Source organism: Grampus griseus (assembly GCF_964374135.1).
Source record: "Grampus griseus genome assembly, chromosome: 3".
Classification (NCBI taxonomy): domain Eukaryota; kingdom Metazoa; phylum Chordata; class Mammalia; order Artiodactyla; family Delphinidae; genus Grampus; species Grampus griseus.
In genome coordinates, this window is record NC_139019.1 from 87,651,928 (window position 1) to 87,679,689 (window position 27,762).

At 37.0% G+C, this 27,762-nt stretch overlaps 1 protein-coding gene across 1 annotated transcript in view; it reads right to left on the reverse strand.

Moving 5' to 3' along the window:
- The window catches only part of FBXL17 (F-box and leucine rich repeat protein 17), a 478,619-nt gene that overhangs the window by 307,547 nt on the left and 143,310 nt on the right, over positions 1 to 27,762 (reverse strand). The window contains exon 6 of the mRNA XM_082650228.1: positions 4,142 to 4,272. Coding sequence (XP_082506354.1) covers positions 4,142 to 4,272 — 131 coding nt within the window. The remainder of the gene's footprint in view (positions 1 to 4,141; positions 4,273 to 27,762) is intronic.

Sequence of the window (27,762 nt, forward strand, 5' to 3'; positions counted from 1 at the left end):
TTATTTTATACTTGAAAGAAACTGGTTGCAACAGTCTCAGGTTTAAAAGTCCTCAAATTTTAGAGTGTCCACTGATGCAACAGCTGCCTTTACATAAATATATGATTCATACAGCAAATTAACTCCTTAAAGAAGGTATCCTTAGTTATCCATGTTCAACAAACTTATACATTCAATTTTGTTTTAAACTGCAAATTCAAAGAATAAATCTCTAGCTAGGCAAGTTCAACTAGTTGGCAGCATAACTGGCTTTAACAACCAGCCTGACTTTTGCTGTTTTGTGACTTTAGCTGACGGATGCTAGAGAATCTTTCACTTCTCTTGTATTGTTATCTTCTACTGTTTTCCTAATTCATGAGCAAGCATGGTCAATTGTCAACGAAAGAATCATATATTAGATAATGGGTATATACATTATATGATCAAATTTTATTTTCGGGACTAACGTTAAAAATTGAAATTAGGTAGATTAATTCTCTCTTTGGTAGCCAATTTAAATATTAAAAATAGCTTCCATAAAGATCTATTAAAATAAATTAGATTTCACTTAATTCTTCTTGCCAAAAAGAAAAGCCATTATAGGCATATTACTATAAAGATGCTCAGAACCATTCCTTTTTCATATATCTTTTTTTTACATTCAAAGCATGCTGCTTCTGGACTCTATACCAAACATACAAAAACAATGAAGACCAAATTGAATGTGAAATAACAAAGGATTTACATCAAATACAAGTAAACATTCCAATAAACTTACAGTCAGAGAGAGTAGAGGAGACATAATAACCAGACGTTTAATTTAAATCATTGATAGAAATAGTCAGCGTCGTCTTTTCATAAACCACTTGGATTTGATTTGTATTCAAAAGCAATGGTAAATGTCAAACGACTACTAAGACCATCCTTCTGAATACAAGAAAATATCACGCTGTTTAACTCTCTAAACACAAAAAGTCCTTTTAGAAAACAAAGATAAAGAACAGCATGTCTTAGTCACACAGATCAATTCAAGAACCACAGAATGCTAAAAGGTTTCATGAGCTTAACAGTAAAGACCTTCAATTGCTAAATATTTTAAAATTTTGAGCTTCAAAAAAAGTTTATTGATAAAATCTTTTAAAATCCAGCATAAATCTTATATCTAAAGATCTGGGAAGAGTATCAAAGTGTATCTTCATGTGAGGAATCCTTTATTAAAGCTAGCAGCATTAAACATAGATCCTTTTCACAGGTACTAAGTTTAAAATAGTATCTAAAGGTTCTATTGTAACTTTATTATGAAAGAAAATGACGAAATTAGTCTAAAAAAAAACTAAGAATGTTACATATAAATGTCAATTGTATGTGAACCTAGCTATGAAATGGAAATTGACTCATCAGCCATTTGCTTTTTCTTGTTTGTCCCCATCCAGTTTTTACTGCAGCAAAGATGTAAAATACATACAACTGGAAAAGCCAAAGAAAAGTCAAACAAATGGGCTAAATTTAATAGGAATAGTATGACCTTCCGCTGACAAAAGATGTTGAAAGGATTAAATGAGAACACATGTAAAGTGCCTATCAATTACCTGGGTGATACAGGTTACCTTCCTCCCCTCTATCCTTACAAGGCTCACTATTATCTCACTCATTAAGTCTTATGTCACCTAAAGAGAAAACCTTCTGAGAGCAGCAGGGACTCAGTGCTCCACAGTCTGAGACACAGCACCAAGTATTTAGTAGGGGGTTAATAAATGCCTCCTGATTTACTAGCGGATAATAATAATGAACAAATGTAAAACAGACGCTAATTGATAGGCTAAATGCATTAGTGCAGTCCAGTGTCCTCTATATGAAAGGTTACTAACCCATCTCGGCTAAGTGCTGAAATTATAATTAAGTCTGATGGGAAGTCCTAGATTTATACCAATATAATTACAAATATTACTTAGCTTAGTGATAGAGTATGGCAAGAACAATGAGCTGAGTAATTTAGATGATACTACAAAGTGGGTTTTAATGTTTGAAACTCCTATTACAGTACACAGGATAAGTGCAAGCAGTGTAATTAAAACCTAAAAGAGTCTGATCTTTAAAACTCTACCGCTCAGCCTCATTAAAATGCATGTTTTCTCAATTAATCCAAACTTTTCCATTAAAAACATAAAAATACACTTTCATTCCTTGCAAATAAATCTCTACAGTACAGGTATTTAGGATCAAATACCAAATAACCATTATAATTAGGAAAAAAATGACTGAAATAGCAAGAGATCTGAGTAGATGGAACCTAAGAAAGAGAAGGTGAGGGCTGCCCACTTTTTTATTTGTAAATACCCAGTTGTGGCTAAATAAGCATTTGAAGAGCTAAATGATGAGAAATCTCTGAATATCTTTGTGTAAATAATACAAACCTAAGCAAAATGTTTACCGAGCAGATAGCCCTTATAGTCATATATGGACTGCATCTAATTTACCTCTGTAGGCTCCAAGTACTGAGTCTTCTATGCATGGACATAGAATACTGTTGTGGAATGAAAGGCAATCGTTTTCATAACCATATTGTGGCACAAATAGTTTTCACCTTTCAATCTGAAGCATTACCAAGAAGTTTACCTCAATATTAAGCTAATGCTAAACACCTAAACCACAGGATGATGTTTTTCATATACTTTATTTTATTAGTTATTATGAAAAACACTTAAAAGATTATTTTTAAGTTGCCACATAATTGGCTATGTAGGCGAATGTTGATTATAGAGAATAATTTAATTTTTAAAATTTTCATCAATTTTCTTTAGATTTTGATCCACCTCACATAGTGACTGTTACTCAAAAACAATAAACACCTTTTATAAATGATGATCATGGGCCAATTCTGGATTAGTAAATTTTTCAAGAAAAATTTTACTAAGAAAGAGCTAAGTCAAAAGCGATCACATAATTTAAAGAGCAATGCAGGGTATTTTATAAAAATGTCACTAGAGGGCTTCCCTGGTGGCGCAGTGGTTGAGAGTCCACCTGCCGATGCAGGGGACACGGGTTTGTGCCCCAGTCTGGGAGGATCCCACATGCCGCGGAGCAGCTGGGCCCGTGAGCCATGGCCGCTGAGCCTGCGCGTCCGGGAGCCTGTGCTCCGCAGCGGGAGAGGCCACAGCAGTGAGAGGCCCGCGTAACGCAAAAAAAAAAAAAAAGTCACTAGAATTTACCATACTTGGGGAAAATGTAGTCTACACGATTTTATTGTTAAAAGTATAAAAGGAAATTAAAAGTGAAAGGGGGAAGTGTATTGAATTTAAAGCATTATCCCACACAAACTTAATAAACCTCTACTCTAATTTGTGACAAATATTTAAATCTAAATAGGTTCTAATTATAGCTGAAATAGTGCTGTCTATTTTGAAAGCAAAATATTTTTGGTGGCCTAACGTTTTTAAAAAATTTATTCTTGAAAAGTTACTGGGCAAGAATCTTATCTCACGCTTATATTTAAGAATCCACCTAAACTAATCAGCAGTAGTAGAGTAGTGCTAACTCTGCAGCTGTTTTCATTATAAAGAAATCTATTTTCAAGGGTTCTTGCATCTTTTTATTCCCTTCATTAAATATTTCAGAGAAAAACTGGTTTATCTTTGTTTTTTTTTTAAAACTACCCATTTTACACATTTTTACACTACATATTAAACTGTCCATCACATGACTTTCATTTTCAAAACAAATTCTATTTATACAGAAAACAAAATGTCATCCTTGAGAAAGGATCTGAATGCATAATGTTTGAAACAGTTTCTCAGAACCATTTTCCTTGATAAGTGAGAAGTAAAATTAACACAAAAGTTGCAAAAATATTAAAGTGACAAATAAACAATATGTCTTGGGTGGGTGACAAAGAGAAAATTCAATAGACTTCTATTATTATAACTGTTCAGGCAAACATTTGAGTCTTAGCACATAAAAACCTTGTTGCAAATATAAGCAATGGATGGGTTAAAAGTATACTTCTAAATGGTTTTCAAAACTTAAACATATCTATTTTAAAAGTCATGGCTTTATCACCTTTTCATCAAAGTAGACATGCCTTATTATAATGATAATCAGTACTTGGTACATAGAGCACATGTTTCCCTATGGAAAAGTATTTTTAAGATGTTACAATGGTTACCTGTCATTTATGATCCAGTTCAGGCAGAGATTGAGAGAGCTTAGATTTTTGCACCTCTTGACAATTTCCATCACGGTTTCATTATCCAGTTCAGTGATATGACGTAGGTCCAAGCTGGAAAGGTTTCTTAGCTAATGAGATAAATAAAATGAAAGATGAGAAATATAAATACTACATTCATCCTCAAAAACTATAAGTATAGTTTATTATAGAGTATCACTGTACAATAGACAACAGTCTAGAATCATCTGATTAAACTAAATGGTTACATAATATTTTAATACTAAATTAGAAATGAGGTCAGAAATCTATGATGAACAAGTGAATGGCAACAAACATGAAAATCAAATAGATTTATTGAGGCATCATAAAAATCAAAAAAGTTAGCAGTCTAATAGGTGGGAAAGCTGTTAAATCTCTCACATAATTACCCACAATTTGACAGGCTTATTTTCTTTAACATTGTTCCATTTCAGATATTTATCTTCGTGATTATAATGTCACTTTTGTATAGGTTTTCTCTTTTTTTTAAAGATAAAATATGAGTAAGTGGTTAATTCAGAGATATCTTGGTGATATTTTATCAATGTACTCCAAATTGCAGTATTATGGGTTGTATGTTCCACTATGTGAAAAGCAATATAAAACATTGTTTAAGAAGTAAAGATTTTCTCCATGTACCACCTTCCCTATTTGTTCACTTTCTCTACTCCTTTCTTGATGTTTCCTGCCTTCCCCTGATGTTGTCTCCAAGGAAAATTAATAATATCATTTACACAAAGATGGTAGGATCTTAATTATCCTCTTCAAGTAAACTGTATCTCAAATAAGCTATTTTTGCTTAATAACGTGCAAAGAATTAATTTGGAAGCATGTGGTATACCAAATAACACCCCTCCCAAGGATATCTATGCCCTAATATGCTACCTCAAATGGCAAAAGAGACTTTGCAGATGTGATTAAAGTTACGGATTTTGAGTTGAGGAGACCACCCAGGGTAGGCCCAATCTAGTCACGTGAGTCCTTATAAGCAGAGAACCTCTCCCAGCTAAAGTCAGAGAGATGCGAGGGAGGAAGATGCAGGGGACATTTGAATTGTGAAAGGGATTTAACCTGCCTTTACTGGCTTTGTGTCTGGAGGAAGAGGGCCAGGAGTCAAGGAATGTGGGCAACTTCTAGAGCTGACAGCCAGTAAGAAATCTGGACTTCAGACCTACAACCTTAGGGAACTTAATTTCCTCAAAAACCTGACGGAGCAAGAAAACAGATTCTCCTCTCGATCTTCCAGAAAACAATACAAGGTGGATGATTTTAGTCTGATGAAACCTGTGGTGATCTTCTAATAAACTATGAGATAATAAATTTGTGCTGTTTTAAGCTGCTAAGTGTGCGATAATTTGTTACAGCAATAGAAAACTAGTACATGGCCTTTCCAGCACCATCAGGGAGCCCTCCAGGAGATGGCAGTCTTCTCTAGGCCACCCTCAAGTCCTGCTGTAGCGGAAGGAGGTAATTCCTGCATGAAGCTGACTTGCAGGCGTAAGAGCAGTGAGTGAGGCGAGCTTCGACCCCAAGAGAAGAGAAGACACTGGTATTGCCGCTGCTGTAGGACAAAAGGGAAAGAAACACTCTAAAGCAGCACCATCCCAGAGAACTTTCTGCAATGATGGAAGTGTTCTCTAATTCTGCTGTTGAATATGGTAACCGCTAGTCACACGTGGCTACTGAGCACTTGAGACGCGACTAGTGTAAGGAAGGACCGGAATTTTTTTTTTTTTTTTTTTTTTTTTTTGTGGTACGCCGGCCTCTCACTGTTGTGGCCTCTCCCGTTGCAGAGCACAGGCCCCGGACGCGCAGGCTCAGCGGCCATGGTTCACGGGCCCAGCCGCTCCACGGCCTGTGGGATCTTCCCGCACCAGGGCACGAACCCGTGTCCCCTGCATCGGCAGGCGGACTCTCAACCACTGCGCCACCAGGGAAGCCCGACCTGAATTTTTTTATCTTATTTAATGTTGTTTAGTTTGCATTTACTTTTTATATCTGTGGCCAGTGGCTACAGTGTTGGATAGAGCAGCTGTGGAGAACTGGGTCTGCCAGGTAGCACGCACACCCTCCTCCCCACCTCAGCTCACAGAAAGGCTTCATGCAGAGTCCCTGCCCACTGCTCTGATGCATGTTGCAGGGCTACGGAGAGAAACAGGGATGGCTAAGAGGGTGAAATGCGAAAAGGTCCACAACAGTAGGGAACGTTTTCTAGTTGAGACAGCAAGCCTCTGTCACTAAGGCTGAATTCTGAGCCTTCAGCACGAGATTCAGGAAAACCTCTCTGCAATTAGCCTCTCAGGTCAGATGTTCCAAGAAGTCGCCGTCCAGTGTGGGACTCAGGACAACACGAGAGAACGGAGGCAGGACCAGGAAAGAAGAAATGGGTTGGACAAAGTTCTTCCTCAAGTTACCATGGACTGAGGCTTTACCAACATCAGAACATTGTTGGTACTTGGCAACCAAAGCATAACGAAAGGGAACAGACTCACCTTTGTTAAACAAACAAAACGAGAAACAAAAACAAACAAAATGACAGACTGCTCTGGCTGTCTCAGCAGTTCCATACAGTTGACCAGTCAGAACCTGGGCTGACTCGCTGCTTCCCCTTCCTCAAGGGTCTCCTCACTCCACTGTCTGAGAGCTATACCCAACACCATGCCCAGAGCCCATAGGTGGGCTGCTTGGGCTCTAGCTTTATACCCCAAACATGGCACCTGATTCCTATCCTTGACCTCTCTACCTACCACAGATAAGGTAGGCTGGTATTAAACAAAACCGCAAAAATGTTTCGAAGTACCTAAAGGAACAATAACCAAAAGACTATATAAAATACAAAACAGATAGCAAAATAAGTTTCTAATAATCTTTCAGACATCATTAAAGTCATTTAAAGAATCAAAGGGCTGATGCACGTGCTCCTTGCTATGCTTTCTTCCCTCCCAACTCCTGACGTATCTCCATGTGGTGATGGAAACAGAAATCATCCAGAATAACAGCTAGGCTTGGAGGAAAGTACAAGGTTGTGAGGCCGGTACCCGTGTCTTTTATGAAAGAGCAGGAGACACAAGGAGTACAGAGAAGACTGCAATGAAACAGGAGAGACAATGGTAATGCCAAATGGACCAAGTCTCAAAGTCTCGATATTTTGTTAGTTATATTTGTTGTTGTTATTTTTCACAAATGTTGGAAGAGCAATGGTCTGGAAGCAGCCATGGAGAGCAAAGAGGATCCTGCCTCCACTTTCTGACCCTGAGAGACACAGTGAGAAAATAAACAGGTATGGTAGGTAAAATTCTAAAATGACTCCAAGGACCCATGCCCTAACATAATCCCTGACCTTGAGTGTGGGCAGGACCTTATAAGGAAAAGTAAAAGGATTTTGCAGCTATAATTAAGATCCCTGACCAATTAAACACTGAATTAGTCAAAAGACAGTATCCTGGATGGGCCTGGCCTAATCAGTTGAGCTCTGACAGAGGGTCTAGAGGTCAGAGAGATTCTCCTGCTGGCCTCGGAGAAGTGAGCAACCATGTTTTGAGAGGGACTGTGAAAGGCCCTGTGAGAAGACCACGTGGCTAAGACCCTCAAGACCGAGAGCAGTCCCTGACTGACGGCTAGAAAGAAAATGCGGACCTCAGTCCTATAACTACAAGGAACTGAATTCCTCCAGTAACTACATGAGCTTGTAAGAGGATCTAAACTCTAGAAAGAGATGCAACCCCAACTGACAACTTGATTGTGACCTTGTGAGACCCTGGAAAAACCAAGTTGCAGCATCTGGACTTCTGACCCATGGATATAGTAAGATGATAAATACATGTGGTTTTAAGATGCTATGTCTATGGTAATTTGTTGTACAGCAATAGAAAATCAATACAGAAGGGCTATAGGGGACTCTGTATACTTGAAGAGAAGTCAGGTTTCTCCTAAGACAAGGGGGAATATCCTTGGCCACTTTAAACTCTGAGGCTCACTGCCCTTCTTTAGCTACATATGTTCACAAAAGCTTAGAGGGAGATGCTTGCTCCATTCAGCCTTCTCTCTAGGTGTATCTTCAGTGGCCAAGAAAACACTTCCCGGGAAGACAAGCAACGCTGATGTGGTCACTCTTATTAGCTCCACATTGGGGAACTAAATTTCTCAAACCAGTCTTCAATCATGGAAAGATGACTTTAATGGAAATCCTTTATGAAAATGTTTGCATAGCTCCTGGTTTTCAATTCATATTCTGAGAACAGTCACATATTTCCTATACATATCTTAATACCACAAGGTAACTGTCTTTTCACTTTCACTAAACTTTTTCACAAGATTTTGCATTGGAGCCAAACTAGTAGCTAAAATGGTTTCACTGGTCAAGTTTTCTTATTCTTGATTAAGCAAAGATGAACTTATACATGTCAAGGATCAGAATCACTGTTAAATTTGATATCCCTCTTAATGTTCCCCTCAGTAATGTACCCCGTATTTCTATTTTCTATATAAAAATCACCATTTCTTATGACTATAAATGGAGTATAATCTATAAAAATTTTGAATCACTCTTGTACACCATAAACTAATATAATATTGTCAACCATACCTCAATTAAAAAATCACCATTTTCTAAAGCCACATTACTTTTATAGTTAGCTTTTTTTACAGGGTATTTTTGATCCCAACACTCCCAAAATTTTCATAGCTACTGTTCTGGGAACATGTAAAGAATGAAGTAGCTTCTGTGAGTTGCAGGTACTGGGCGGCTTGCTGAGCTCATGTCCTGACAGCAGCCCCATGTCTGTACCACAGCCAAATCAGAAATACACGAAATGGACCCACAGAGCTGCTCGAAAATATTTTGAAGCATGACCATTAAACCTATGAATGTTGAGGATGCATTTTGCTATGTGTAACCATATGCATATGTGAACTGTTATTAAATATAGCCACGTATAATACACATACAGCATTACTCTATTTTCCCAATTATACTGTATTATACTCACTACAAAGATGAAAATCATAAAAATTCTATCCAGCCACATAAATATCTCCTACACATGCATATTCTGGGGTCTAGCACAGCTTCTGGCACAAAGTTTCTATGTGAATTATGACTTTATCTCTTAGCTTCCTTCACTGTAAAATATCTCATCACAACACTGTGAATGTACTTAACACCACTGAACTGTACACTTAAAAGTGGTTAAAAAGGTAAACTTTTGTTATGTACATTTTACCACAATAAAAAAAAAAAAATTACTTCCTCGACCAGGACCCAGTGGGAGGATACAATAAAGTTCTGTAGGAAAGAAAACTTTATTTGTGCCAGATCGGTCCCCTCATATTAGGGAAGGTAACTGAGGACCAAAGAGGTTTGAATAACTTATTAAAGTGCCGATAATAGGCAGAGAGTCGATGGCAAATCTAAACTATTTTTCGGACTTAGGAAAACGCAAAGATATCTTCTAGAACTAATGGAATAGCAAGAAGTAACAATTCCAGAAACTATCTATATGTGATAAAATTCTAATTCTAGTTCATTGACTCCTGAGCTTTCAGAAATCCTACATCCATGCCCATTCATCAGTTCAAGGTGGGTCAGATGATGACACTGGGCCACTTGTGGCTGATACTGCCCTGTATTTATTGTCCATAAACCGAGCATTCTTTCTCTTCCAATGGAGCAAAGACTCAAACATGAGGAAACAGGTTTACTTTGGCTCTCACATGCCAGCTTTCTACTGAGATCTTGAAGAGTGTTTTGCCCTCGGATTCAATTAAGGCTCATTTTTCATGAGCTGACAGTCACTGACTACGCTTGTGTCACCTTCTCTATGACCACATTGGCCAGTTCAACTTGAAATATGACAGTATCCAAAGGCAGTTCCAGGAGGTTAATTCCTGGTAACCGGCATCAATATACGACATACGGAGCACCTCTAAGGGGCGTGGCATTTTTATTCAGAACCCCACAAACAGCTCTGTCAAATTCATCATATTCCCTCCCTTGCTATGGGAATTTCATAATAGTGCCCTCCAGCGTTTCATAAAAAGCTACCTAAAATAATCCTTCATAAACAAATAATTACATTTAGGAAACTGACATTTTAATTAAACTTACTTTCCCTTACAAATTCACTGGTAGTCTTGGGTTACACAAATCACAGAGGATTTGAATAAGCAAAGCCATACCACCAGGATCTTTTAAATGCTTCATTCCAATTTTTAAACAGCTTCATAAGGTATTTTAAAAGAAATTCAAGTCAGAATGTAGAATGCAGGTAATCAACTTTCAGTTTAATACTGCTTTTATTGCGAAAAAATATTACTTATAGCCAATTCAGGTTAAAGGCTAAAATTAGTCAATGATTGTATGGCTGTGGATGTACTTAAGAATAAAATGAGACACTAAAATGTTACCTAGGAAACACAGACTGGGAGGATTATAAAAAGACCTCAAATAGCTTCCAAATTTTGTTAAGACTCTGGAAAAGTAAAAAATGAAACAAAATCCTCAATTGTGCAGGTTGACTAAAGGGGATGAAGCAACATAAGAGGACTCACAGTACCTTGGCAAAGGCAGCAGGGATGTTCCACTGTTTCAGACTAACGAGGATAATTTACGTGAAGCCAGTTGGAGGAGATAATTTTTGAAAAGAATAAAAACTTCTGTATAGTTAAATATGTTCAAATGTCAACTAGTACCTAAATTACTTCTTGCCAGCCCTGTGGATGTTGGCTTCATTGTGACTGAGTTTCAAAGCAATCTGTTGTAATCTTTAGGGAGCAAAGTCAAGGGTTAAGACAGGCTGCTGGGGCTGTAGATCAGCAACACACACTCACCTGCCAACACCTGTCAGGCTGCCAAGATGGGGATCATGGGAGAGACCAAAAGCACAGGGAGACAGAGGGGTCAGAGAAAGGCATTTATAAGAAAGTGGGGAGAGCCACCTATTAAGGACAGGGAGGGAGATACAAGGAGAAAGGGAGGGGCTATAGTAGGGGTTGTGCATGGCAAGACTAAAAATAATAGTAAAGAAACTAAGACTGCTGGGAATGGAATGGAATGGGGCAGAGAGGGAATTTCTGTCCCTGAGCACAGGAAGGCTTCCACACCTCGACAGGTTCTGTTATCTACATTTAGAGAAGAACCTGGTTGGACAAAGGAGAGAGCGAGGGGCATCCCTTCTGCTCATCAACTAGGCTGAACCTCAGTTTGGTTAAGGCTGGTACTCGAGTATGGAGAGAGTAATAAAAGCTAGATAAGTCACATTTAGGACATCAGGTAAATCCTTCCCAGCACCTCACAGAACTGAGACACTCAGGGTATAACTGAAAGCTTTTAAAGAGGCTGAGAGCCTGGCAGAGACAATAAAAATTTCTAATTCTAACCATGAAAATAGGACTTCCAGAGTCTGGAATGCTTATCACATCCACAATAGCTACCACGTTAATTCTCTGTCTCCTTCTTTATGTGTTCCTTCCAACCACTGCCTTCTTAATCACAATGGGATGCTGTCTCTTTGCTTTATTTCCAAATCCAAGGCCTGGCTGGTTCTGCCATTCTCCTACTGGATCTGACATCTTTCACCATTTTATTCATTCTCTGTTTCGCTTTCTAGGACACTTTACTCACTGCTTCTCTTCAGATCTATCCCTTCTAGCTCCTTCTTGCCACTTAACCAGCCAGATAAATATTCCTTAAATAACTCTGATCATATCTCCCACCTTCTCTGAAACCTTCACGAAAACAAAAAAACATTTCAACTGCAGAAAGGAATCCCAGAGCTTGCGTATCAAGGCCGTTCACTCTCCATACCTACTATTCCCTGACATCTTAAGTTAAAATAGCTCAAATCTCTTTCTCCAAGTTTTGAGAAGTTATTCTCACTGTGCTCAGAGACCTGTATTCATTATTTAAAACTGAGCTCACTTCCTGATTACTTCAGAGAGAGGAAAAATTAGTGAGTCTTAAAATATAATATACCTGCCTTAACACAAATTACTAACTAGGCAGCCCACAACAGAACTATGCCTTTTAGACAGAAATCGTCAATTGGCAACAACTGCCAAGGGACCAGGGGAACAAACTTTCCTTCCAGCTACCGCTACTTGGGAGTCCCCTCTTTGTTTTCTCCATCTACTCACCTTCCCTTTCCCCTTCCCTTCCTCCTCCCCCACCAGCCCTCCCCGCGCTGTGCTGCTCAGGACCAAGCTCTCATTGCCAACATCTGACATCCAATCCTAATGCTTGAGCTGGTCCAAATCTGCATCTCTGGTGGGGTAGTTGTGGTGCACTTTCATTCATTCATTCATATTTATTTAAATGTTCCTGGGCACGTGGCTCTAACCTTGGCTGCACATTAGGATCATATGGGGAAACTTTTAAAAAACACTAATGACCAGGTCCCATCCTTAGAGGTTCTGATTTAATTGGCTTGGGGTAAGGCTAACAAGTCCTATTTCTGAAAAAGATACCCAGTTGATCTCAGCCTGGACAAGGAACCACTTCCCTAGTTCAGAGCAACTGATATTTAAATCCAGTTACTGAAAGTGTAAAAATAATTTAAAAAGCTCAGCCTCTTCAATCACTCAAAAAAGAACATAGAAGACTATTATTCATATAGTCAGTAACTATTTATTGGGCATCCATTATGTACCAGAAAATATTCCAGCTGCTAAAAACATAGCAGTGAACAAAACAGACAAAAAAATCCCTGTCCATAGGGTACTTATATTTCTAGTTGGAAGGGGGCAGTAGAAACAATAAGTAAACAAATTGTATAGTATGTTAAAAGGTGTTAAGTACTATAGAGGAAAAAAATAAAGCGAGGCACGGCAGATGGGAACCAGTAGGGGGAAGAAAGATGGAGTGTAATTTTAAATAAGCAGTCAAGAATGATCTCATTGAAAAGATATATGGGCACAAGTTTGAAGGAGGTGAGGCAGCAAACAAAACCATGCTGATGCCTGGGACAAGAATAAGTGCAAAGGCCCTGAGGTGGGAACTGGTCTAGCGTTTTGGAGGATTAGTAAGGAGCCAGAGGTTCTGGAGCAGAGTGAATAGAAGGAAAACTAATTAGAGACATGGCCAAAGAGGGGAGCAAAGAAGGGAAGACTGGGTGAGGCCTTGTAGGCCAAAGTAAGGATTTTAGCTTCTGCTCTAAGGAATCTGGGAATTTGGTGGGTTTTAAGCAGGTATGTGACAGGATCTAAGCTACATTTTTAAATGATTATTCTAGCTTCTGTGTAAGTCTAGCTAGACTAGGAGCAATGGTAGAAGCAGATGAAGCTGTAATGAATTAATCTAGTCAAGCAACATCAGTGACCTGGGCCACAGTGACAGCAGCTGGAGGTAGTATAAAGTGATCAGATTCTGGATATATTTGAAATTAGAATCAACAGAATTTTCTGACAAATTAGTTATGGAGCACAAGAGAAAAATAAGAATCAGGGATAATTCCAAGGTTTCTGGTTTGAGCAACTGGAAGGTATTACTGCAATTAACTAAGATGCTTTGGGGACAGGTAGGGAGAGACTTTGGTTTTGAATATACTATATCTGAGATGCCTGTTAGATATCCAAGGAGAGTCAAATAAATGTGGGCCTCATCAGCACACAAGTAGCACTTACACTTCTAAATTTAATATATAAAAGTATTAATTATATATAAATGTGCTAAATTCATTAGGTTAGCTAGGTACAATCATACTGGCCTTTCAATTTATAGTGAGTAAAAAAATTATTAATTAATTGATTAAACTACTTTGTGGGCATACATACCCAGAGTAATAAAAAATAATACATAGTGGACTAGCATGATTCTAAAAAAAAAGCATTAGCAGCAATATTGTCCCAAGCCACCTGGAGCAGTTACAAGGCGGGCTTCACTTCCTGTCAAAGCATAATTCAGCCTTCACACCTCCAGTACACATCCTCTGTAAAACCTCCCAGGATGCCCACCGTCAGATTAAGAGACTCTGCCCTCTGTACACCCACTGATGTTGCTCATTCTCCCACCACGGCCTTAAACACTGCTTTATAATTTAGTCTAATTAAGTGTATGTTTCTCCCACTAGAGTCTAAGGCAAGCTAATGCAGGTCAGTGACCATGTCTTATTCACTTTTGTGTCACCAGTGCTTCACACAGTACTAGGTGCATCATACGAAATTATTAAATGCTGATTGCTAAATGAGTAAATTTGAAATTAAGAACAAAACATTAAAAATAATTTCATGTACCTAGGTTTCCGAAAACCAGGTCTCCGTTCTTTTAACTATATCGAACGCAGGATCTGCAGCTCTGGAGCTACATGTTTCTAAAAGTGATATATTTGAACATAAACCTCAGTAATACATAAGCATTAAATAATAAAAAACAACATTCTCACTCTACGTAATTAAAGATCATTTTAGAACAAGAAGCATAATCAGTTCTTTATTTTCATGTTCGTTCTTAAAATGAAGAACATTTAAACAGTCTCTGTAAGTTTTCACAGTTTTGATGTGAGTGGCAGGAATTTTGAGTAGTTCACCAAAAAAAAATTTTTTTTTTTTTTTAGATGTTGGGGGTAGGAGTTTATTAATTTATTTTTGCTGTGTTGGGTCTTCGTTTCTGTGCGAGGGCTTTCTCTAGTTGTGGCGAGCGGGGGCCACTCTTCATCGCGGTGCGTGGGCCTCTCACTATCGCGGCCTCTCTTGTTGCGGAGCACAGGCTCCAGACGCGCAGGCTCAGTAGTTGTGGCTTACGGGCCCAGCCGCTACGCGGCATGTGGGATCCTCCCAGACCAGGACGCGAACCCGTGTCCCCTGCATTAGCAGGCAGATTCTCAACCACTGCGCCACCAGGGAAGCCCCCAAAAATTCTAATCACTGTCTTCTGCTGCAGAAATGTGCATATTTGTTAACTGGCTTCCTGTTTTCTTTGTGCAACAAATCAGAATGGATGCTCCGCTCCTCCTCTTCCACTCTGGCAGGCAGCACAGTCTCTACTTGACTTTTTTCTAGGACTTCTTTCTACCAAATCCCTTTCTTTTCTCCATAGAAGATTTCTAGAGCTCATAACAGACTACAAACAGCACTTAAAGTTAGCAGCACTAAGCAGCCCTGTCACTTTTTTACCTAGCAGGAGCTAAGAAAAAGAATTTCTCCTCAGTTAAAAAATAAAACATTCATACTGTTTGACTTAAATAAGAAAAAAATCAAAGCTTAAATAAATTAAGGATAAATTAAGTCAAATGTGAAGCATGCAAGGAAAGATTACTTTGTCTAATCGGACTGGTTGTATACTTCTCTTTCATTTCCTCATACCAAGTTCACAGATCTGTCTTTTTAAAAAAGACAATTCATGGAATTTTGAACCCATTTCAGTCACCTGAATCCACTTATCACACTTCAATGTGTCAAAAGTTTTGGAAATATATTCCACATAAAAGTTTTACGACCTTATTTTTAAAAGTAGTAAAATAACTGAAATGCCATTAGCCCAACACAAAAGCTTATCATATCTAAGTCAAGTGACCTGTACATTGACCTCTTGATATTATACTATTAAAGTCAAACAGCCAAATTATTCCATTCTTTATTTCTAAATGTATGAAACTGAAAAACAAAGAAACGACATTAATGATTTTTAATTAAAAATACTCTGGCATATACTGTCATTTTCCAGCATTCAAAAAATGTTACAGAAATGATATACCTACTCTCTAAAATGAAGTGCCTTTTATTTCTTTCTTTCTGGTTTAGAATATTCACCTTCACATGGAAAATCTCTTGGGCTTACACTCTCATTTCTGAGCCTTAGACTAAAGTCAAAGTTCAGAGTGAAAGAGGCCCAAAACTTAATTTCAGACATTAGTCTTGCTAACCTGTGACCAGGTACTGTTCACAGAGGAACAGCATGAGGCCCCTTCAGTAGGTACCTGCAGCTTCTCTCTGAGGCTTACCCCATAGGTCTGGAGCACCCTGAGTCATTCAGGAAGAACACAGCTAACCTAGGCATCCATTAGCTTTCTCTTCTCTCAATCTCCAAGCCATTTTTATGAGAAGAAACATTCCAAAATGTATATGTAACTCTGCCCCCCTACCCTCCCTCCTGAAGTCCCCAAATAAAGCCTCAAATACCCCTTCTAGTTGGTATTAACAATCTAATATTTTTATTAACAATCTAAAATGAATTAACAATTCATTGATATTATTAAGCTAAATATTAATAAATCTGATATTAACAATCTAAAAATGAATCAATCAGATCACCCTTACTAGCGAGAAAGAAAAAAATCAGGATGCACGTTTGGAAAAAATACTATTTCTTCCACAATCTTCATTTCTGGCATTATACTTGATACTACGTAAGTGCAACAATCACCTATAATAATAAAAGAATGAACACTTTCCAGGTGAGAAAAATCTTAGAAAACTCAAACTTTTTAAAGAGCATGTAAGGATTCACACTCAAAATCCAAATCAGGAACTCTACAAAACACTGAATCAGGTCCCATTTGTTTTACTTAGTTTTACCTTTGTCCTACAAAAGCAGTTCCAAGAAGCAACAGCATTTGGTTTACAATGGATTTAAATTTGGAATTGACAAATCATACTCAATGTTAAGAGCTGGAATTAAATGATCTAAAATTCTAGGTTAATGACTATGCTATAGGCAGTATATCAGATACCAATAAGAAATAGCACTCAGAAAGAAGGTCTTTATAAAGTTTTCCTTGATTTTAAGTAACATAGAACATGAAACTACATTATTATTAAAAAATGCAAATTTTTCAAAAATGAAGTGTAAAAATTATATAACCTTGATTTATATATTAAAGCACTACTTTCTGATACAAAGAACTAATTCTGTTCTCTCAACCAGTTTCTTCCATCTATGAGCTGAAAAGCTTCAACTAATTGAAATGAAAACTTAAATAACAATATCTAGTATATAGCTAACTTTAAATATCAAAATTTATGATTTACTTTAATATTATGTACTTCTCACATCAACAAAAAGCATGACCAAGATTTTTGAAAATTAAAAAATAAACAGATGTACTGACATGATAGTATGTTACTTGTTGCGGAGCACAGGCTCCCGACGCACAGGCTCAGCGGCCATGGCTCACAGGCCCAGCCGCTCCGCAGCATGTGGGATATTCCCGGATCAGGCACGAACCCGTGTCCCCTGCATCGGCAGGCAGACTCTCAACCACTGCGTCACCAGGGAAGCCCAGCATGTTACTTTTTACTTGTCAGTCAAAACCATCCAAGATATAACTTAAATTAACTGGTAACTAATAATCGATAACTCAAATAACTAGTTCACGGCAATTATTTAGTCAAATATTTTTCTTTACATTTGCCTCTGTGAATTGACATTATACATTACAGCACTGAGAAACATTTAAATTTTACTCTTTCTAGGGTCATGTATAAAACCTATTCTTTGGGCTTCCCTGGTGGCACAGTGGTTGAGAGTCCGCCTGCCGATGCAGGGGACACGGGTTCGTGCCCCGGTCCGGGAAGATCCCACATGCCGCAGAGCGGCTGGGCCCATGAGCCATCGCCGCTGAGCCTGCGTGTCCGGAGCCTGTGCTCCGCAACAGGAGAGGCCACAGCAGTGAGAGGCCCGCGTACCACCAAAAAAACTAAAACAAAAAAAACCCTATTCTTTTATAATTAAGCACCTAGCCCTCTAACCTATTCTTGGGAATCACCACAGCCTTGTAGCTTCATTATTCCTAATTACCACATAGCTAGCTTCCTCTACCTCTCTAGTTATAGCTTTTCTAGATCCAAGACCAAAGTATGGCTAGAGAGTGTCTAAGGAATGGTCAAGTCTAATTTAAATGTTATAGTATGTGCAATTCTCTGCTTTGTGCTTGATCCCCATTGTTACAAGACTTTCTAAGGGGAAATAAATATCAGTTATATTCTCTTAGATGTGCTCTCACATAAGAAACCCTGAATGACGCAAAAAGGAATACGTATTAGGATCTAACCAGGAAAACAGAAACCACCATAAGCATTTATTAAATTACACAAAGGGAATTTCATTAAGGAAAGTGGTTATTCTGATGAAGTAGAAGGTGAGAAGACAAACTGGAGAGACTAATGTAAGCCACAGATTTAGCAGCAGCAGGAGGCCACAAACACCCTAAGGCTAGGGAGACAGAAAGAAGACTCAGTGTTCATGGCCACAGGCCTGGTCTTCCAATACAAGCTGGAGCTGCAGGAGGTCTGTCCAGGGCTCGAACCATGGAGATGAAGCTGTTGCCAGAAATGTTACCTGAGACAGACAGGGAGGTTGAGAAATACCAGACTGTCTCCCTCCCTTTGCCTTCCTGCCTCCCACTAAATGCAGCCTGCAGGGGGAAGCCTCCTATGATATATAAGAGCATGCTTAGAGAGAAGAAAGGATGTGAGGGCAAACAGACCTAGGACCAGCACAAAGCAAAAGGAAAGAAAGGGGAAGGGGGAGCCAGATTCCAAAATGAAAAGAAGTAGTCAATCTAATGAGAGTTCATTATCACAATCCAGAAAAAGGAAGAACTGCCAGAGCATTCCCCACACCTTGTCTGAGAAACCCAGGGTGCTAATAAACTTCTTCTCCTTTGAGCTAGATGAAAGCTGTAAAAGTATCCTGAGCTGCTTTCTGCTTTCTCAGGCACAGGGGTATTGCTTCATTTTTAAAGATCAAAAATTGATAGCCAATTGCATGTTGAAAAGTACCTCTGATCAAACATAATAACCAAGCATTTCCACTAATGAATATAACAGAGAAAGTTCCAGTGGGCACCTTTTTTCTTGGAAAAAAATGTTGATGGCCAATCATCCCACTGGGATACAATCAATTGAAAGGAAGTCTACTGTAGGAGAAGCAGCTATGTTCCTGATGGTTTTGTAAGTACACTGTGATCAACAGCTTTTGTGTAAATACCTGTGATACCTCTGGGCTGGAGAGCAAACATACGAAGAGCTCAACTGCCTTTAGTCAGTAGACGCTATGGGACTCTATTATTGGGCCAGTGTGCCAGGAGAAGAGGGAGCTCACAACCAAACTCTATTCCAAAAATTATTATGGAAAATAATGAGTAATATTATGTAGACCCAAATTCTGGTTAAATACTGAGGTTCCAAGATAAAATTTTAGAACTCACCTCTGCTGTTACACAGATAACTTTTGACTAATAGAGAGTTACCATGGAAATGAATTCCCTGTTTTCAAAGAATGTGACTCCAATAAAGATGCAACATAAGTTTTCTTCCCCTCAGTATTCAGGAGCCCCTTAGGCCATCGTTATAAACACTGCACAATGTTAAACAAAATTGTAAAGAAAAATCTGATAATTTGGATTCTCTATGGTTAATGATTGGCACAGTGTGGGCATGTACTGTGTTTGTGTATAAATGAATATATAATATGTACATATGCAAGCATTTCCCTGTGGCTAACAGGACCTGCCCAGGGGCAGTGAAAATAGTGTTTAAATAAGACAGTTGAATTAGTTGATAATAAAACACCGTTAAATATTTTATAAATGTTCAAAACTATTAAGTGAATATAACTGTCAATGTTTTAATCAGTTGAATATGTTTTCAAATTAATTGGACTCTAACTCTGTAATTCTCAGTAAATGTTTATTTTAAATTAATAAATGATAACTGAATCACTTTGCTGTACACTTGAAACTAACACATTGTAAATTAACTTTACTTCAATAAAAAAATTAATTAATAAATGAGATCTGCTTACTTTCTTTCCCTCAGTAGTATATCTCCTCATTAAGTTTCATTATAACGTATTCTCATTAAGCCCCAGATCTGGTTTCTCTAATTCAGGTAGTCTATTCTGTCAATTTAGAGATGTGACCCCATCCGTGCCTGATATAACTATGCATTTATGTATAAACCACAAGATTGAATGAAGCAGATTCACACTGATCCTTAAATAAAATTTCTGTTACAACACAGTGTGAATGAGTCTGAAAGCCAAAAAGAGCTTGAAAGCAGTGTCTCCTAATATCTTTCTTGGATAAAGACTGACCTCATGTGTTAGAGACCAGATAAATAAAGTTGAAATCCTTTTTTACAAGAATACTGGCAACGAAAACCATAATTTACGAACAAGTGTGTGATAAAAATTCAAGGAGTGAACTGAGGATAACATAAGCAAAGTAAAATAATATTTAAAGTATAAAGCCAAGATCCAAGAAAAGCCCTTTCAAAAAAGATACCCAGCTTTCCTCATTTTGTATTTATATATTTATAGTAGAGCCTGAAGTGACCATTTTATCAAAGGATAGATGCAACAAAGAAATTCATTTGTTCATTTTACTCTGTTAGGACTTTCACAAACTGAGTCATTTGAAAGATGAATTCATTTATTTTACTAGTGTCACATTGATACATCTTGCTGCTGTAGTTGCGGAAATGAAAATGTAGCACAAATATACATTACAACTAGAGTAGGAGTAATAGAGTTGTAAAATATAAAAAGAGTAGCCTCACTGAATAGATACTACTGACTTAACAGAATGAAAAAAAATGTGATAAATTGCCACAGCTTACGTAGACACTGCCTATACTAATTTAGAAAAATAAAAATCAAAGTCACTAATTTGTGCAATAACAATAAGGTACAACATACCTCACACTGGTCAGAATGGCCATCGTTAAGAAGTCTACAAAGAACAAATGTTGGAGAGGGTGTGGAGAAAAGGGGACCCTCCTACACTGTTGGTGGGAATGTAAATTAGTATAACCACTATGGAGAACAGTATAGAGGTTCCTTAAAAAACTAAAAGTAGAGGTGCCATATGATCCAGCAATCCCACTCTTGGGCATATATCTGGACAAAAATGTAATTCAAAAAGATACATGCATCCCTATGTTCATAGCAGCACTATTCACAATAGCCAAGACTTGGAAACAACCTAAATGTCCAACAACAGATGAATGGATAAAGAAGACGTGGTATATAGCTACAATGGAATATTACTCAGCCATAAAAAAGAATGAAATAATGCCATTTGCAGCAACATGGATGGACCTAGAGATTATCATACTAAGTAAGTCAGAAAGAGAAGGATAAATACCATATGATATCACTTACAGATGGAATCTAAAATATGACACAAATGAACTTCTATGAAACAGAAACAGAATCACAGACATAGAGAAGAGACTTGTGGTTGCCAAGGGGGAGGTGGCGTGGGGAAGGGAAGGATTGGGAGTTTGGGGTTAGCAGATGCAAACTAATTATACATAGAATGGATCAACAACAAGGTCCTACTGTATAGCACACAGAACTATATTCAATATTGTGATAAACCATAATGGAAACGAATATTTACAAAAAAGAATGTATATATATGTAAAACTGAATCACTTTGCTGTTCAGCAGAAATTAATGCAACAATGTAAATCCACTATATTTCTATAAAAAAATGAAAAAATAAGGTACAAAAGTGTATTCCTCTGATTCAGTATATTGCTATGGTAGGAATTTTTTTAATGATTTTATTTAAAATATTATTTTAATTGTTCAGTGTATTAAAGGGGAAAAAACAAAACAAAACCATGAAGAGCAGACAAACAGTTTTTAATCTTAACATTCAGCCTTGGCACTCAGGTAGAAAGAAGGGTCATAAAGTTTTTAACTAAGATTTATTTTCATGAAAATTATTTTTCATTTTTATTTTAATAAAAGAATATGAATGGATTAGGACTAAAGAGTTATAAGAAGCTTTTATACATAATGACGAATATTTTTCTAATTAATTAATTAATTTATATATATTATTTTTCAAATGCTGCTTTAGTATGTGCCAAGCACTCTTCCTCTAAAACCCGTGAGATAGGTAGATGTTATTATTATCCTCATTTTACAGATGAGAAAACTGAGGCTAAGAGATTAGGTGATTTGGCCTAGGTCATACAATAGCAGTCATCCTATTAGCTTTGATGACAGCAGTAAGCAGTTTGGTCTCCGTTGTGAACTTCAAAGAAAAAATCTATTAATGGATCACACCAGGCCTAGAGAATCAGCGCCTAAATTCTCAACACTTGATTTTTGGCTCAACTCTTAACTCCCGGAAAGCTAAAAAGAACCAAACGCACAGTCATCCTACAAATACCTCTTCAGAGTCCTCACTGGTCATACTCACTAGGGAATATTTCAGAGCTGAATGAACTTAAGAACACACACTTGCCACATCTTAAAATATCACTCAAGTACCTATAATTAATCAGAAACAAATGAAATGATAATCTACAACTTAACAGCTAAAACAACCCTAAAGTAGCAAAATAATATGTTCTGCCTTTAGAATAAGACATTCTAAACTGATCTGTTGTTTGGAAATTTGAAAGAAAGAAAGTTCATCTTTCATTTCTAGTCTCTGAATAAACATGAAAACGAAGATGAAAATTGAGTTAGCTGCATGAATGAACATTCTTTCACTTACTTATGTTAAATTGACTGAAAAAAATCAATTTTGTTTTTCTTTAGAAAATATTTCATATTTTCAGCCATAAGCACTTTTAAAATATGTGTTTTTAAAAAAGTTCTTTAATATGATATGGTCCAAGAAAATATCTGAACTTTGGGCATTTTTTTAGCTGTTACCTTCAAAAAAAAACACCTCTATTTAAAAACAAAAACAAACATACCCATATCTGACACATCCTAAGAATTCAGTTCATGTTTATAAACTGAAAAACTGAAGCAACAATAAGATCTAAGGTACCACCAGAATTAATATCATTAATTAAGATATCATCAGAATTATATCATTAATTAATAAACACAACTTTTAAATTTATCAACAATCTTAAGTTATGACAAATATAAATTTTTATATAGCATATAATGAAAATGAACATTTTGTCAAAAATTCTTCACCATCATCCTTAATAGTCATATAAAATAGCATCTTCCTGACTACTGGTAGAAATCATTTGAACTGATCTAAGTCAATTCACAATGGATCTGTGGCATTAAACTCATGAACCCACAGCATTTCTGAGGTTTGCACTCCAACTATACATAAAAATAATGTGTCACTTTGACATTTCAGATTCCATTGGCTTATCTGTTCAACTGATTTAAAATTAATATTATATATTAATGTATATGATTATTAATTATTATCCTGAGCATTTTCCATGGTATTATGCATTCTCAAAAAGCATGCTATTGAATAGTATGATTTTATCATGTTATATTAATAGCAACATTTTTAACCCCTTAAAAGCTTTTTTATTATTATGGAAATTTTCAAATATAAGTAATGAGAATAATATAATGAACCGCCATGTCCTATAGCCCAGCTCAATTATCTATATTTTGCCATTTTTGTCTCCTTTAGTGGCCTAGCCACTTTTTTCCTTTTTATCCCTTTGTAATATTTTAATGCAAATCCCTAACATTGTGTCATTTCACTAGTAAATACTCAAGTATGTATCTCTTACTGATAAAGTTTTTAAAATATATCAGATATTTGGTAGAATTCACCAATGAAGCAATCTAGGCACAGAGTACCATTGGAGGGAAGGTTTTTAACAACAGACGTAATTTCTTTAAGAGATATAGAGGTATTCAAGTAATCTATTTCTTCTTCAGTGAGCTTTGGAAGTTTGCATCTTTCAAATAAATTTTCCATTTCATCTAACTTGTTGAATTTAGAGGCATAAAGATGTCCATAATATTCGCTTGTTATCCTTTTAATATCTGGAGAATCTGTAGCTATGTTACTCCTCTGAGTCATGGTACTGGCAATTTCTCTCTCTCTCTCTTTTAAGTAGTCTCAATAGAGATTTATCGAGTTTATCAAAGAACCAACCTTTAATTTCATTAATTTTCTCTTTTTTTTTGTTTTCCATTTCATTGATATCCACTTTGATCTTTATAATTTCCTTTCCTCTGCTTACTTTGAGTTTAATTTGCTTTTCTTTTTTCAAGTTTCATACGGCAGAAGCTAAGGTCGTTGATTAGAGACCTTTTTTTTATACAGGTGTTTGGTGGTATTTAAAGTAAATACTTTAGTAGCATCACACTAAATCTGATGTGTTGTGTTTTCATCCTCATTCAGTTCAAAATACTTTCTAATTTCTCTTTTTTTTTTTTTTTTTTTTTTACGGTACGCGGGCCTCTCACTGTTGTGGTCTCTCCAGTTGCGGAGCACAGGCTCCGGACGCGCAGGCTCAGCGGCCACGGCTCGCGGGCCCAGCCGCTCCGCGGCATGTGGGATCTTCCTGGACCGGGGCACGAACCCACGTCCCCTGCATCGGCAGGCAGACTCTCAACAACTGCGCCACCAGGGAAGCCCTCTAATTTCTCTTTTGATTTCTTCTTTACTCATGGGTTATTTAGGACTGGATGAGCAAGGAAGGGAGAGCATACTCCAATCTCTGGGGTTTTCTATGCAAGTTCTCTCCACTCTGGTACTCTGTCCTCTGAATTCTGGCTATTCTGGTCTCCCTGGACTTTCGGTTCTGTCTCAACTCAGATAGTCTGCTGAGTTTTGCCTGGGTTATCCCTCTCTGTGCTACAAGCTGGAAACTCTTCCAACATATTAGACGAAGGCAAGCATAGGGCTTCTCTTGTTTGTTTCTTAGATCTCAGGGATCACTGTCCTTGGTTGTCTGATATCCAGTGTCTTGAAGACCATTGTTTCATATATTTTGTCAGTTTTTCTAGGTTGTTTCAGGGAAGAGAGTAAATCTGGTCCCCACTACTCCATCTTAACTGGAAGAAGAAATCCAGTTCTGTTTTGTTTTTTTTATAGATCATTGTAAACTCATGACTTTTATACATTTGTTTTAATCCATTTCAGCCATTTTCCTTTTCGATGCTCAACGTATCCCAGCTTAGGCCAGTGAGAGGCACTTCATGTTGGCTTTTGGGTCCTTTGACATTTTCCTATTAGTCCTTAATGTGGCAAATGATATTTAGGCACTACAGTCTAGTCACTAGGGGTTAACTATACATTTGCATTTGCTGAACTTGTTTTTGAAAAGTGGGAAGGAGAGCAAAAGTACAAGATAGAAATATTTTACATTTATAAATAGGTACATGGCAGTGAAAAGAACACACCTGTGTTGGAGGAAGCTCAATTCTGCCGGATACAAGTCATTAACATTCTCAACTGTTAGAGACCTCAAAAGTTCTTATCATTGCTTCCAAACCCACTCTGGTAAAGCTGACTTTATCTTCTCCACCTGTGGGCATTCAGTCTTGGCTACTTCTGGACTCTCATTTACATAGTCACAGCAGCTTAGAAGGAAGGCCGCTTACTTCAATATTGCTTGATATTAGCAAAATCTATCTGAAGACTAAGGGTGTGTCATCAATAAATAGAGTCCAGCCAAGACTGAGAGCATCAAAGTAAAATTAAGTCCACGAGACCACAGTAATAGAATATCAATATTCTTCCATTTATTCCCAATCTTCTGTCTTCTTGCCCTTGATTTAACAATCTAAGATGTCACAAATCCCCAATTTTCCCTTCTAACTTACTAAAGACTTGACATTCCTTAGTTTCAGTGACAGCCACTCACAGTCCCATCCAGGCCAATGACTCAAATTCAGAGATTTGTCTGGCTGTAAGAAACTCTAGAGATAGATCACCTAATACAGGCACATCTCTTCATAGGAGGAAACTAAGGCACAGGGATTTTGTGGCACCTGCTTCTAGTAGCAAACTTAGAGCCAGAGACTTAGTAAAGTAACTTGGAGAGATTTTCTAAATCATATAAAATTAAATGTATTTATACCAGTAACTCTCAACACTCTGCATCTCATATCTCCCTAATCATTTATTTAAGAATTACATACCATGTTGATAATAAATTATTTAGAGCTATATACCATGATTATAATAAGGGTAACACAACTTTCTAGGAACATTTATATATTTACAAACATTTTGTGAATGTAAATTACATTTTGTATAATGTCTTAGTAGAAAAATACTGTCAGAATGCAAATATTTTAACAAAAAAGCTTTTATTTTATTAAAACTTGAGTTCTACCCTTGGTTTTCAAGAGATAAGATAACCAAAATAGCTTCGCAAGTTATACATGTTTAAAATGCTATCTTGCCTTTACCCGAATCCATGAAACTAAGCAATATTATGCCACAAACCAGTCTTCTCATCAAAACAAATACTGTGCTGAGCAAGAAAGATGCTCCTAAAACGCTGTGGACCAGCTTTGATATGAATCCAGTAGGTTCTGACTGCTAACAGGCCAAAACACCAATCCTGGTATATAATCTTCACAATAATCTTCTCAGCAAATTAAGCCTTCCAAAGCTGACATTTGCTATCGCTACTATTTTGTCAAAGAAAATAATTCTGATCTTTTAAGTACCAGTGTACAATAATTTTTGGCCATCTCAAAATGCTCAGGGAAGCACTTACTGATCTAATAAGTCTTGTTTTGTCTTTAATGAGTACAATTTCAAGTGATCGTAAAAAGCCCACATACGGTCATTATAACCCTTGTTGTGAACAAGCTGTTCATCCAAAGGCATTTTTACTCTACACCATAAACAGCATTAGATGTGACGAGAAAAATAATCATCTACCAAAATGTTCAGGCCAAGGTTATAGAAAATGAATAAAAAATTATGGTTACATATGGTCTTGGTTACACTGAGATGTTTTGATAGAGCAATAAGAGAGAATAACGTGCCTGTCCTCTCTGCTGGCTTTAGGTTCTGATCCTCAAAATATAATTAAAGCTGATCAGTCATTTAAGACACAGAACAACCACAGGCTCTGTTTCAGATACACTAGACTAGAACAGTGATTTGATTTTCTTTTCAAAGTTTGCTCTGATTTTCCAGCAATTTAGATATTGTAGCACCTATTTTAATAATAGTAGCTAAAGTTTGCTTAGCACTTACTGTGGTTTCGATACTGAGGCAAGCATCTTGCATATATTACTTCAATTAATTCCCTGAAAAATAATTTGCTCACTTAGGTAATAAATGGCAGAGCCAAGATTCAAACAGGAGCTGACAACAGAGCCCAGACTCCTATCCACTGGGCCTTATTGCCATTGTTCTAGGTAACTCGTAAACATTTTCTCTTTTCCTAGGAAGAAAGAAAAACATTATATCCTGCTAAGCTGTAAGCTTGAAGAGACCTGACAAATTTCAGATAATACACAAGTAAATTTTATAGTAACCAGTTTTCTAAAGCATGTATATAAGATTAGCTCCTAATTATTTTAGAACTCTGAAAAACAGCAGAGATGACACATTGAAAGGGAGAGATTACAAAGGAACTGGTATTTTCATTATTGCTAAAATATGAGATTTCATATATTTGGTATACAAGTAAACTCTCTGAACTATAAAGTTAATTTTTGACATACATTTGCTTCTCTTTTCACGTTACATACTCAGCTTAATCATATGCACTGACCATATTCACTTCTTAAAAGCCAAATGCTCTGAAGATCTAATGATATGTGACCAGTGAACACTTTCATCAAAATATCTTCTAACACAATACATTAACATCTCAATATGTTTTGTCATATATATCAGTTTCTTTAATGTATATATTTCATAGTCATTAGCAAA